We start from the raw sequence: 14,314 nt of genomic DNA, 5'->3' as shown, positions 1-14,314 counted from the left end.
TTTACTAGTATAATAAATAACATTGGATTTATTATCTAGTTTCTGACCCAAGACTGCACCAACAGCATAATCACTAGCATCACACATGAGTTCAAAATGTTTAAACCAATCAGGAGGCTGTATAATAGGTGCAGAGGTTAAGACGGCTTTTAAAGTTTCAAAAGCCTGTTTACAGTTAAAATTGAAATAAAAAATGGCATCTTTTAAAAGCAGATTAGTTAAAGGCCTAGCTATTTTTGAAAAATCTTTGATAAAGCGCCTATAAAAACCTGTATGGCCTAGAAAGGCTCTAATATCATGGACAGTCCATGGTATGGATATAGTCACTATCTTATCTAGTTTGGCCTTATCTATTTCGATGCCATCACTAGATACAATGTGCCCTAGCACGATTCCCTTTTTCACCATGAAATGACATTTTTCCCAATTCAAAACTAGACTCTTCTCTTCACACTGTGTCAAAACCTTAGACAGGCAGTCAGTGAAAGAGTCTCCATAGATAGAAAAATTATCCATGAATACTTCCATGAAATGCTCTACCATGTCCCTAAATATATGAAGCATACACCGCTGGAAAGTACCAGGAGCATTACAAAAGCCAAAAGGCATTCGTTTATAGGCGTATGTTCTAAAAGGACATATGAAGGTAGTCTTTTCTTGGTCATCAATATCAATAATAATTTGGAAATAACCAGAGTAGCTATCCAAAAAATAATAAAAAGCATGACCAGCTAGATGTTCTAGTATCTGATCTATGAAGGGTAACGGAAAATGATCCTTTCAGGTCATGGCATTTAAACGTCTGTAATCGATACAGATTCGCCATTTCATAGGATTATGCGTTGCAACATATTCACCCTTGGCATTATGTACCATGGTAATCCCTGATTTCTTAGGAACTACATGAATGGGACTTACCCATTTGCTATCAGAGATTGGGTATATGATACCCGTATCGAGTAACCGTAAGACTTCTTCCCTGACCACCTCTTTTATGGCAGGGTTCAAGCGACGCTGAGGTTCGCGAGAAATCTTTGCGTTATCCTCCAAATGGATACGATGAGTGCACACATTAGGGTCAATTCTCTTAATATCGACTAGGGACCAACCAATCGCAGAACGATGTTCCTTAATCACCCTGATCAAACGTGTCTCTTCCTCCTTAGATAACAGAGAAGATATAATTACCGGATGACTACCATCCGGATCAAGTTGAATATATTTTAACTCAGAAGGAAAAGGTTTGAGCACCGGGGTGGAAGAAATGTCGATAAATGCTTCTGGAGGGTCCTCATCTTGAGTAATGAATACTTGCTTAGGCAGCAAGTCTTCAAACTCAGTAGATGGAGCAACAGAAGGGTCTACTATAGGTGTAGACTCAAAGATAGTGTTGACTTCCTCTAAGTAGGAGTCATCGACAAAATCTGAACTTCCAAAAGAAAGGAATTTATGCATATGGTTTTATGGAAACATGTTATTAAAGTAATCTTGAGCTAAGCTCTCGATCATGCTAACCTCCCCATCTATAGACGAATCTGGTAACTATTTCATCCTTTTAAAAACATTTACCTCAACAGAAAGATGGCCAAAAGATAAGGACATCGAACCATTGCGACAGTTTATGAGCGCATTGGCAGTAGCCAAGAATGGACGCCCTAAAATGATTGGAACAGAGTCGTTAGCGACTTCTGTATCAAGGATAACAAAATCAGTAAAATCCTAAACCTTAATAAGCACGTTTTCAACCACCCCTTTAGGATATTTAATAGACCTATCCGCTAATTGCAACGTTATTTTAGTAGGTTGCATCTCTTGTAGACCTATTTGTTTGTATAGATAATATGGGAGTAAGTTAACACTCGCCCCTAGGTCTAGTAAAGCGGTCGTCGTGTGGGAATCTCCTAAGGTGCATTGTACAGTAGGACGACCAGGGTTCTTGTACTTAACGATTCCATTATGTTCTGATAAAGTTGGAAACTATTCAGTTAAAAAGGCGTCTCTAGGAATATTTGTCTTACGCCTTTTAGTGCACAACTCTTTGAGAAACTTAGCGTGGTGAGGTAATTTTTTAATTGCTTCAAGAAAGGGCAGGCTTATCGTTAAATTTTTAAAAACTTCCCTAATTTCTTCAAAATTTGTATCCTTGTTTAACATAGCTAATCTCTGGGGAAATGGTGGTTTCTCTTTATATTTAGCGTATGGATCAACTGGATGTCTAACCTTGGCTTTCTGTTTCTTAGGTTGTGGTATAACTGGTACCTCTATAGGTGTAGGCTATTCAGTTTCTATTTCGGTATCTAGTTCAATCTTTGGTGTAGAGACTACTTGCGGGGTAACTATAGGCATAGTTACGTTGTTATCAACCACTCTCCCATAACGGAGAGTGGTGATGGCATTTAGCTCACCTACATTTGCATTTTCCGTACTAGTATTACCGTTCAATTCAAAGGCTGTGTTTGTTGTTTTAGGATTAGGTATTGCTTGACCTGGAAACACACCTTTTGGTTGTACTTTCTCTTGTGCTAACTGCTGTAAGGAAAGTTGGATGGCTTGTAAAATCTGTTGTTGAGATTGCATAAAGGCATCAAAACGATCCGATTATGGAGTAGTAGTTGTTACAGGTTGTGTGACAGGAACTATGTCACATTGATTATTCATGGGTGGGTTGTGATAGTTATTATTATTAACCGGAACGATACCTCTATTAGCATTATAATTATTATTGTTATAATTATTATAATTACCCTGACCTTGTCCTTGTCGTGGTGGAGCTTGGTTATAATTATTTGCTTGCCTAACATTTTGATTATTAAACCCTAGAGGTGTTACTTGTGATTATTTCTCCAACTGAAGTTGGGATGTTGTCTCCAAGGGGCGTTAAGAATAGGATAACTATTAATGGAGCAAACATTATCTTAGTGTGATTGTTGTTGTTCATAGGTGAGAGGACAATAGGAGTCGGGATGTTCAGCACTCAAACAGAAATTACATGGATTTGAGTTAACATTCATGACGGGGATATGTTTTTGTTGAATAGAAATAGTCTCTACCTTTTTAGTGAGAGATTCTATTAAATTTTTAAGTTCAGGATCGGGTTTCATCTCAAACATACCGGCGGCCTTAACTGTTGTAGAAGAACTAGCGGAACGGGAGATATCGTCACTACCCCCCAATTATTATTACGCTTAGTTTGATATTCTAAAAATTTATAAGCCTTTGAGGCCCCTTTACTTAGGAAACTGCCCCCATTCATTATGTCAAGCACCTCTTTGTGGTGGTGTAACAGTCCCTTGAAAAAGGCATGAACTAACGAGTCTTTCGCAAGGTTATGATGTGGACACTTTATAAGAAGATCGGTGAAACGATTCTAAGCCTCTGAAAATGATTCATGAGGATTCTGCCGAAAGAAATTAATCTTGGAAAGTATTTCATCGGTCTTTAGGGGTGGGTAAAAATGTTCCATAAATAGTTGAACAAGTTTGGCCCACGAGTCTATAGAATTAAGCGCTTCGGCAGTTAACCAAGATGCCGCGAGTCCACAAAGTGAAGGGAAATACCCTCAGTTTAATTTGTTCAGCACCAACTGTAGGATGGTGGAATGTAGTAAGGACTTGGTCAATTCTATGCATGTGTTGATAAGGTTTTTCATGGTCTAACCCATGAAAAACGGGTAACAAATTAAATATATTTGGGGGGATTCGGAAATCCCCCACTGGGTTTGATAGAACGATGCAAGATTTTGGGCTATCGTTCAAGGCTTTGTAAAAGTCAGAGAGAGGAGACTCTCTTTCTTCAGCCATTATTTCAGGTGTTGTGTGTGGTATATTAGCTAGAGGTGTAGTGAGTGGTATACTAGAAAGGTGTATTTGTTGACGTTACCGGTTGATTACGTTAAGCGTTTTTCTTCGGCCTGACTTTAATCTCATGCAAGGCTAAGACCAATCTTAACTAAACACGACAACACTCAAACAATCCTGATATGTTAGTATGAACCTCTAACAGGAGATGTGAGGTGTGGAAGAAAGAAGTACCTGAAAGCCTCCTTGCTTCGCTTATGAATATCGTCTTGTTTACGCGAGCTCAGTGTATATAATAAGTTAGAAACACTGAATAACTTGAAGAAATGGAAGTTTGAACTAACTTGCGAAAATTGGGCATTTTCACCGAGGGGGTGGGCGCTCCACCGAAGCAGCGCAGCGCTCCGTCTCGCATTGATGTCCGTGATTTGGGTGCAAGTCCTCCGAGGGCTTGCAGCGCTCTGGAGAAATTTAACTTACAGTGATTTGGGCTCGGGTGGTGCTCCACTGGGGCGCAGGCACGCTCCGTGTAATCCTGCGAGGAAAATTTCAGTTCTGAAATGGACAACCACAATTAGAATCAAACAAGGGTGGGTGGGTTTAATGGGACTTGGGAAAGACTAATTATACTAACGAAAACAAATCTAAAGGGAACTAAGATGGCAGCGGCGCCATTTGATAACGTAAAATGAATAGTTTTACCTACCGAATAAAATGATAGAATTCTAAATGCAAGTAAAACTAAAACTGAACTAAGTCTAGTCGATTATTTATCAAAGATTTCTACTCTCGATTCTATCGAAATAGAGTTGGAGTAAAAGATTCGTTCCACTCATAGTTCTTTAAAATTAGCATTTTCTAAGATTCTCGGTCCATCCAAAGTCAATGAGAGATTTACGAATTTATACTACAATGCAAATTATAATAACAAGATATGAATTTATACGACTACGGAATACTAAATTGATACTAGATAAAGAATTAGGGGGGGATTGATTCCACCTTAACTCGACTTAATTTACTAACGAAGAATCGTCGCAATCCGAATTGGACTGCTTTCGCATACAATTGGTTCTTCCTAATCCCTAGTTGTTCATGGTAATCTCTACCAACTAACATCTAGCATGTGAAACAATCAAACCCATTCTCATGGTGAACTAATCGTTTCCAGAATGGAATGGAAATTACGACTACTCTACTCTAACACAAATCAAGCTTCATCAAGGTTTCTTCAACCCCCTCTAATGGAGGTTTAGCCTAGAATCATTATGCTATCATTTCCCAATGAAATTAAACAAGACATCATATAAAGATTGTAAATTTACTTATTTCAATTCAAATGGAAATCTAATTATGCAAGAATTGATTGAAACTAACAATGATAATAACTAAATCTAGGAATCAAAACTATAATGATTAATGAAATGAAACTATATTATGAAAAACAAACTACTTTATTGATCTAATAATTAAATAACAATTGATTCAAATACTAAATTAAAACAAGGTATGAAAACTAATTAATGGAAATAAAACTAGATCTAGAACTATGCTCTAATGGCTACTTTCTACCCTAAGCTAAGTATATCTTCAGAGTTAAGTCTTGTGAGTTGAAATGGAGGAGACCAGATCCACATTTTTGTGCATGGGCTGAGGAGCCATATTTCGGGCCGGAAAATCGAGCCTAAAACCCAATTTCTTCAGTCCACATAGCCTTTTTCAGCTGGATTTGACTTCTACAGACTTTTCATCTACTTCTGCTTATCTGATTAGGTCAAGGCTTGGACCATTGGAAAGCTGATTCCAAGACGGTCGTTTTGACGTAAGGTAGGCCCAATTTCGAGGTCTGAGCCCAAAGATATGATCTTTGAAAGTGCTGCTGACTTTTGTGTGTTGTTTCTGCTTGCGTTGACTTTGACTTTTCAGCCTTGACCGGGATTAACAAAGGTTTTTTCTCCTTGAATCTTGGCCTTTAATCACAGAACTTCTTAGCAACCAACCCTTGCTCCTTTATCTCGCCAAAGTGACACATTTCTGCACATAATTGGCTTCAATTCCTGAAATACATAAAAACACGTAATCAACATTAACTCTTATTTATTACTCGCATAATTGGTCTCAAAGTATTATTGTTAAGGGGTTAAAATTATAGTTTTGGGCTCTTATCAAGCACCTAGTATGTAAGTTGATAAAGAGTTTGTATGGATTGAAGCAAGCATCGAGACAGTAGTACATAAAGTTTGATTCATTTATGGTGAAGCAAAGATACAAGAAGTCTTCTTCCAATCATTGTGTGTTTACTCAGAAATTTCCAGATAGAGATTTCATAGTGCTCTTGTTGTATGTGGATGATATGTTTATAGTTGGCCCGAACATCAACAAGATATCTAAGTTGAAGAAAGACTTGAGTAAGTCCTTTGAGATGAAAGATTTGGGTCAAGCAAAGCAGATACTTAGGATGTGGATCACTCATGACAGAAAGAGTGGGAAGTTGTGGCTTTCTCAAGAAAGCTACATTGAGAAGGTGTTGAAGAGATTCAACATGGATGGACTGCCGCGGTCGGTTTGTCCGCTTGGTGGCCAGTTCTGCATGACCAAAGAGATGTGTCCAAAGGGTGAGCATGAGCAGAGTCAGATAGAAAAGATTCCTTATGCATCCGCAGTGGGCTGCTTGATATATGCAATGGTGTGTATAAGATCGGATATTGCTTTCTTCATTTTTGTTGTAAGCCAATTTCTGTGAAATCCGGGTAAAGAGCATTGGGAAGGTGTTAAGTGGATATTGAGATATCTCAAGGGCACTTCCAAAGCGTGTTTGTGTTTTGGTGGAAGCATAGTTCGTGATTCCGAACGAAACTCAGGAATTCCGCCCGAAATTTCGGTTTTTAAAAAAAACGGAATTCTGAATACAGAGTCGAAATTTATGAAATTCCGAAATCATCCGAAATTCCAAATATAACAAGGGTCGAAATTTAATGAGTTTTGGTTTTTGAATTTGTCGGAATTCCGAACTATGGGTGGAAGTAAGTCCTTATTTGAAGGCTACACTGATGCAGACATGGCAGGTGATGTTGACTCGATGAAGTCCACCTCCGGTTATCTATTCACTTTTGCAGGGGGAGCCATTTCTTGGCAATCTAAGTTGTAAAAGTGTGTTGCCCTCTCCACTACAGAAGCCGAGTATATTGCAGCCACTAAGTGTTTCAAAGAGATGCTATGGATGAAGAGGTTCTTCGATGAACTAGGGCTAAAGCAGAAACAGTTTGTAGTTCTATGTGACAGTCATAATGCCATCCATTTGAGCAAGAATATGAGTTTTCATTTTAGATCCAAGCACATATATGTGCGTTATCATTGGATTAGAGAAGTACTTGAAGACAAGCATTTGTGTATTGAGAAGATCCATACAGACAAGAACGGGTCGGATATGATGACCAAAGTCTTACCGAAAGGTAAGTTTGATGTTTGTTATGCTACCGCCGGAATGGTAGCAGACTCCTCCTGTTGATTTGGAAATTGCATGGAGGTATCCCTCGTTACTGTTCGGGAGGGGAAGATTGTTAAAGTTATCCCTCACATGAGGATGAGAAAAAAGTATTGTTCGTGTGAAGAGGTTTGAGCGTGCGCGCGCTCATATTGGTCTAAGCCCAAGGCGCGCTCGCGCCCTTGTTATTGGAAAAGAAGATAGTTTTTTCAGCCTCTCAAGAACAGATTCTTGAGGGCGCGCGCTCGGAATTGGCCTTGCCGAGAGCGGGCCCGCAGCCATGCCTATATTTGCAGTTTCTAATTTGCTACAGTAACTGCGAAATTTGTTTTTAGTATAAAAACAAAAGTAAGGTTTTGGAAAACCAAGCCAACACAAGAAGTCACGAGATTGAAACCCAATTTTTAGAGCAATCAAGACTGAGAGAAAACCTTTGCAGAGATTAAAGCCTGTAAGGAGAGATGAGTTATCTAGTAAGGTGGAGAAACTTGAGAGGAGTGATTGTAATATTCATTTCCACGTTATAAAAGGATTAACTCTTGTGGAAGTAGGCACCATTTACCGAACCACGTTACATATTTGTGTTGTGGTATGTTTAACTGTTCTTTGTATTATTATTTGTTGTTAATAGTTGTTTAGAGAGTCTGGGCATGCTAGGTTGGTTGTAGTAGAAATTTAGATTTTGTCTGGAGTAGTAGTGTGTTCAAGTACAAGTTATCTGTATAGTGGGGATCGATTGGTATTGTTATTCCCCAACAAATAGTCCTAAAGAACTTTTGAGTGAAAATAACAATTGTTTCTGGTCACAAACATCATTGTATAACAATTAGTTTCTTCATTGTTATTGTGCACAAAATCGCTTTTATCGAAATCACTAATTTTTCCTATGTACAAGTACTAGTCCCATTTTTAATGACCATATGAATTATAAATTAGGTGCTGGATACATCATTAGCATAATTTAATCAGAATTAGAACTCTTGATACTTGATAAGAGTCTTTTAAATATGATTAAATCTTGAGACATAATCTGTTTTGGTATTGGATATATGACCAATTTCGTTTTCATAAATAAATTAAATTGTGCGATCTGTCATTATAAAGAAGAAGCAAAGAATCAAATTGTTGTTGTTTTTTTAGAATAAGATAGTTTTTTTGTTTGTCTTGAAGTAGTAGTAATAGTGAAAAGTATTTTCTCTCTATCTTCTGATGCTAATTTCTTATTATTTTGATGGTATTCAACAATGGTCAAGAAAAAGGAAGAAGATAATAAGGCAATTTCCACGGTTTCCTATTTTTTCTGGGTTTGTTTTGCAAGTGGGGCTGGAATCAAGTGAAATATGGGTGGGTGGTTAGAGCAAGGCCCAAAATATCGAATTCAATGAATATTTCAATGTATCCAAAAACTGATATATATCGAAAATATCAGAGATATATATATTTTTATTGACCAGTCAAAATTTTGTTTTGTATGTTGATATATCAAAAATATCATCAATTATATTGAAATATCGTCAATATATCGGTCAAACTCAACAATTTATACCGGATATATCGTATATATTGGTCGATATATTTCGTTATATCGGAAATTATGATATATAAAAAAATAATTCAATATTCGGTTGAGACATATCGAATATATCCATGTCGGTGTACAAAAAAAAATGATATATATCGGCAATATATCGGCGATATTTTGGACCTTGGGTTAGGATTAGAGTAGAAACTTTGATACAAATTCGAAATAATACGAGAACTTTTAAATTGGCGGACTCCTATTTTCCTTGAATATGATTGGTTGGATAGCTAAAATAGCTTAACTTTGGGACAACAAAACCGGTCTCAGTTTAGAGCTAATCTCTACTACTTATAAGTGGCGTGACAGAGCTAGCTAAATGCCACTGCCCATCGGTTCTAACAATTCCTAATTTGATAACACGTGTTATGCTAGCTATCTTAGTGGGTCAAACAAGGAAATGAGTTCTAAAATTTTGTTTTTTTGTGGGACAAAAAATTGACTTTTTATGTAATTCACGTGCATAATTGCTAGTTGTGCTTAATTGTGGTAAGGTTTGAAGTTATTGTTTGGTATTGGAGATTCTGATTTTGTTGAATTTTAATTGATTTTCCATGTTACTTAAGTCATCAGTTCATCATTCAACAGTCTTTGCAAGTTGAGCATGACGCAAATGTGTACCACGGACTCCAAGCAGTCCTAAAACAAAACAACAAAAGCAAGAATGAAAACAGAATTGGACACACTCCAACTCTCCAAACAGTCCTAAAACAAGAATGAAAATAAAATTGTCAGAAGTGGGATTTGAACCCACGCCCTCTCTCGAAGACCAGAACTTGAGTCTGGCGCCTTAGACCACTCGGCCATCCTGACTTTGTTGTAGTTTAATTTCATTATTGCTTACTATTACTTTCGGGAAATTGAAATTAATGACAGAACTGCCGTCTGCGATTAGTTAGCGTACTGCACAGACTACTACATCCTCCCAAGTCCCAATGTCCAATCATTCCCATGTATCAAGTGGATGTGAAAGAAAACTGATTTAACTAGAACCATCTAAAGCCAATGTAATTAGTATATAGTGGAAAAATCTACCAACTGAATGCTTTGATGGCTCTCGTGAAGATATGAAGGTCGAGAGAAACAGTAGTAATTAAGGATTTAAAGAGAACTTCCACAGCAAACCACACGGGTTCCCAATGAAAGTCAAAGACTTGCTTTGACATTATTGATAATATTAGTCCCGTGAGTGACAGACTTGCATAGTTGCATGCAACTCTTTCATTTCCCTCGGCACAGTAGCTATATATAAACTATAAAGGCAGCAATAACAGCATCCATGGGCTAGCTAGTTACTCGATCTATCTGACAGGCTTCATCATTTATGCATGGCGCACCTTTGTTGCTCTATTGAGATGGAACCCAGGACCTTGAATGAAGGCCAGCTCAATCATGCAAGGGTACTTAATTTTATTTATCTATCACCACGTACACTGAAATGTTTTCAATTTATATATTAGGATGATCTGCTCTATGAATGCAGTCATCCGATCCATCTAACCTTATTGGATACAAGAGTAATGTAACTACCTTAGGTAGCTGAAACAATTTTGATGTCCTCATAGCTGATTAATTAGCGAGCTTGTTTTTCAAATTTTCCTAGAACGATCATATCTAAGGCGATATAAGTTGATAACTAACTCATGTTTCTTATATTCAGGAAGCAGCTGTGGACATAATTCAGAAAATGGACTCAGTTGAATCTTCAAATGCATTTATTGAGGTGAATTATTCTCATTGTTATAGTTACACTATCTGTGATATAACATTTTCCAAATTTGCAAAATGTAATTACAGAAATTTAGGACATAATCTCTTATATATATAGACGTTTAAATGGTATACAGGGATTGAAACCAGTAGTTCCAATAGAAGAGATGGAACAGATAGTTGAAAGGAGACATCAAATACAGAAGCTTACTGTGGATTGCAAGGAAACAATAGTTCCAGCAGTTGATCCATTCAATGATTGTGCATGCATTACCCCTAGTGTAGTTGATTCACCTGATCTAGCTCCAATTAGGGAACCCCTCTCTGCTCCTTTTTGATGTTTTCGATATGTATAATGCAGCTTTAATTTTTCATGAATTATCGTCTTTTTCGATAAATTTTTTAATTTACGTATGTTGATTCCGATGATGGGTTATTTCACTTATTTGGCTCAATGCATGTACGTGCACCACTACACATATTTCAAACGGAAATTGCACGGATGACGTAGGCCTACTAAAATCTAAAGAGGAAATGAGACTCACCCTTTTCGCTCCTAGTGTGATCTCTGTGAGCGAAAAAACAAGAATGTACGTTTATTAGTAGCTGTACTATTTGCTCTTGGGCCAATTTGATGCCATGAATCTATCCTTGGGTGACTTCGTATCGGATAAAGGACTTTCAAAAAAATTTCCAATTTTTTTTCGGATGGCAATATCCTTTTTAAATCCAATTCAATTATTTTTCGGATGACAATTTTTTTTTCGAATTCAGAAAATTTGGAAAATTGAAAAATTTTCAGAAATTTTGGAATCCACAAAATATAGAAGTAAATCGGAAATTTGAATTATATAATCGGATTATCTTTTAGAATAACTATTTTTTTTTATCCAGTTAATACATTCATTTATCAATTATTTTGAAATGTATTAATTAAGCAAACAACTTAGACTTTTTAATATGTTCATTCAGCAAATTTTTTCTTCATATTAATGTATTAATTCAGTAAATAGGAATATGGGATAAATTGAGACATATACTAGAATAACAATATTGATTTATTGAAATTGTGAGAGAAACAATGTTATACTTCTCTAAAGTTTTTTTTTTGGTTTGTAAACTATATGTAGTTTTAATATAGTAATTATATGAAATAAATTGCTATATGTTAATCGGAAATTAATCAGAAATCAGATCGGATTGGATTTTGAAAACACATCCAATTCAGAGCCAATTATTTTTTGGAAAAATCAGATATCAGATTTTCAAATATCAAAACACAAATATCATTGTTAAATACCGAAAAATATCAGATCAGAATTCGAAAAAATTGGCTTTTCGAAAAAAAAAAGACACCCCTAATCCTCACAATGTAGGATCGATATGAACCCAACCAAAACAATTGGGATTAGGTGAGAATTGAGATACTGTGTAAATAAATTAAGGTTTAAAATTTTGAACTGAAGGTGTCTCTTATTCATGAAAGCTGACCGCCCCTAACTCTTGATCGGAGGAAGCAAACTTTGTTTTTGAGGATTCAAACAGTACACTGACGAACAACAATTTTTTATTTCCACTACAACGATCCTTGGTTTGTGACTTTGCCCGGGGTGTTGGGGGTTGTGTTTCTATAGGCCCCTTCAAACTTAATTTATACAAGAAACGTAAATTGGGCCTATAATTTGCAAGGCAAACAAACCAAAAGCATGGCCAAGACGCCAAGTTATCCAGTTTCCCCAAATGCAACACTTCCTCTTACCTCATCCATCCCTCACGTGTTCCTCAATACCACTCCAAGAATCCATAACACACTCTCTTACATATCCAACACCAGCATCTCTTCATTCCTACCATTTTTCCTAGCTACATGGAGTCTACAGCCTCGAGCTCAACTCCCCCAAACACCCAATCCCACCCGCGATTCAAGGCGGTTCAAGCTTTTGCAGACCGAGTTGTTCGTGCTCTACGCCACCATCTTCGTCTCCTCCACCGCTCGGATACAAATTTCTATGTCCTAGGCGCTACGGGCAATGTTTACACCGTGACCCTATCTACCACTCCATCATGTACTTGCCCTGACCGTACAGTCCCGTGCAAGCATATACTCTTTGTGCTCCTCCGTGTGCTCGGTGTCTCTTTAGATGACACTTGTCTTCGGAGAAGGACACTGAGGCCATGTCAATTGGCGCGCTTACTTGGCACACCCATATTGCTTGATACACTAGCTGGGAGACGTGTACGTGAGAGATTTCATCAGTTGTTACCAAGACTACTAATTGGTCCACCTGATTGTACAGTTGACTTAGAAGACGGTGCCACTTGTCCAATTTGTCTTGAGGTGATGACCATGGAAGATAAATTGGTAGTTTGTGGGTCATGTCGTAATCCATTACATGAAGAGTGCTTGCTTATGTGGAAGCGGGCAAAGGGAAGGAGGTCAGCTAATTGTGTGATTTGTAGGGCAAGGTGGAGGGATAGGGTAGACCAGGAGAGGTATTTGAACTTGGCTGCTTATGTTAGTGAGGATGAAATGGTTACTGGTGGTGAAGAACGTACTTGTGGTGATTAGAACTTGCTGAATGTTGAAAAAGTGGATGGGGTAAGGGATCATGTGATCTTTAATTGTAAATATATAATATGCTTTTAGAACTTAAACCCCCCCCCCCCGTTTAAATCATTAGACTTGAATATCCAATTCTGATTGTTATTTCACTTAATTCTAGAACTACCCCTATTCCGACACTTCCATCTTCCCCGATCACTCGTTCTCCCCAACGGCCCAACCCCAATTTGATTCCACAATACAATCAATCACAACCCAAATCTCATAATCCCAACAAAAATAACGCGCCCAATCTTAAGTAAACCCAATGATACTCATTTTCAATTTCTAAATATTCAATTCCTTTGATTATTAGTCCAAACAAATTGGATCAAGTGAGTTTTGATTAAAAATTAAAGTCTTCCATTCTAAGAGAGCTCAAAGGAGTTATAATATACTTTGAATAATTTACCAAGTAGGTATTGTTTCAAATTCTTGGTACTTGGGTTATAATTTTGTATAGATATGGTGGTCATGTTAGCAAAAATGGAGTAAAGAGAGTGATTGAGGAAAAAAATATTAGGGGTAGTTATGGAATTAAGAGAAACTAGGGGTGGAACTTGGGTCGGGTTAGCCCAAGCTCGATGGACTAAAACCCGACTTTTGTTGGTCCTGGACTCTTGGGCTAACATGTTAGATCTGTGGTCCGGACTTGGTTTTGTAGAATCAAAACCCGACTCGGTTTTGGGTTGGGCTCGGGTTAGAATATCAAAAAACTGAAAAACTCGAGCTCGTGTGCATATATGTACGTATATCTTTCATTCATTCTATTTTTGTAAAAAATAAGGTTGAGAATTTCTATTTTCGAGAGAATAATTTCAATCATTCTATTTTTGTAAAAAATAAGGTTGAGAATTTCTATTTTCGAGAGAATAATGTAATCAACAAGGTTAGTTTCCCTTTCAAACAATCAAATCTTTTTTATTTCATTAGAAAATTTCAATTATAGTGTTTTTTATCTCATAATTCCAAAAACCATGAGAAGTTTGACCAACCCGACATAACCCGACCCAATCCGAATTGGTTGGGCTAGGGCTTGGGCTGAAAATTTAAGGACCGACTAGGGCTTGGTCCCGAGCTCGAGTTGAAACATTTGAAAACTCGGGTTGGGCTCGGGTTATGTCTCAACCCGACCTAACTGA

General features: G+C 37.3%; 2 protein-coding genes and 1 non-coding gene across 3 annotated transcripts; 2 read left to right on the top strand and 1 right to left on the bottom strand.

The window, feature by feature from the left end:
* Window positions 1-9,589: 9,589 nt before the first annotated feature.
* TRNAL-CAA (transfer RNA leucine (anticodon CAA)) lies at window positions 9,590-9,673 on the bottom strand. The gene has a single exon. It is a non-coding gene; the product is annotated as a tRNA-Leu (tRNA).
* Window positions 9,674-10,102: 429 nt separating this feature from the next.
* Window positions 10,103-10,993, top strand: LOC147511598 (uncharacterized). Its single transcript, XM_086599396.1, has 3 exons — window positions 10,103-10,260; window positions 10,521-10,583; window positions 10,708-10,993. The coding sequence occupies exons 1-3, from the start codon at window positions 10,189-10,191 to the stop codon at window positions 10,906-10,908; spliced, it is 336 nt and encodes a 111-aa protein (XP_086455522.1). The 5' UTR covers window positions 10,103-10,188; the 3' UTR covers window positions 10,909-10,993.
* A 1,363-nt stretch (window positions 10,994-12,356) lies between these two features.
* On the top strand, window positions 12,357-13,767 carry LOC147511597 (uncharacterized). The gene has a single exon (XM_086599395.1). The coding sequence runs from the start codon at window positions 12,438-12,440 to the stop codon at window positions 13,137-13,139; it is 702 nt and encodes a 233-aa protein (XP_086455521.1). The 5' UTR covers window positions 12,357-12,437; the 3' UTR covers window positions 13,140-13,767.
* The last annotated feature ends 547 nt before the right edge of the window (window positions 13,768-14,314 follow it).

The sequence above is a fragment of the Coptis chinensis genome, chromosome 3 (genome assembly GCF_015680905.1).
Source record: "Coptis chinensis isolate HL-2020 chromosome 3, ASM1568090v1, whole genome shotgun sequence".
NCBI lineage: Eukaryota > Viridiplantae > Streptophyta > Magnoliopsida > Ranunculales > Ranunculaceae > Coptis > Coptis chinensis.
This window is presented reverse-complemented; position numbering and strand designations above follow the sequence as displayed.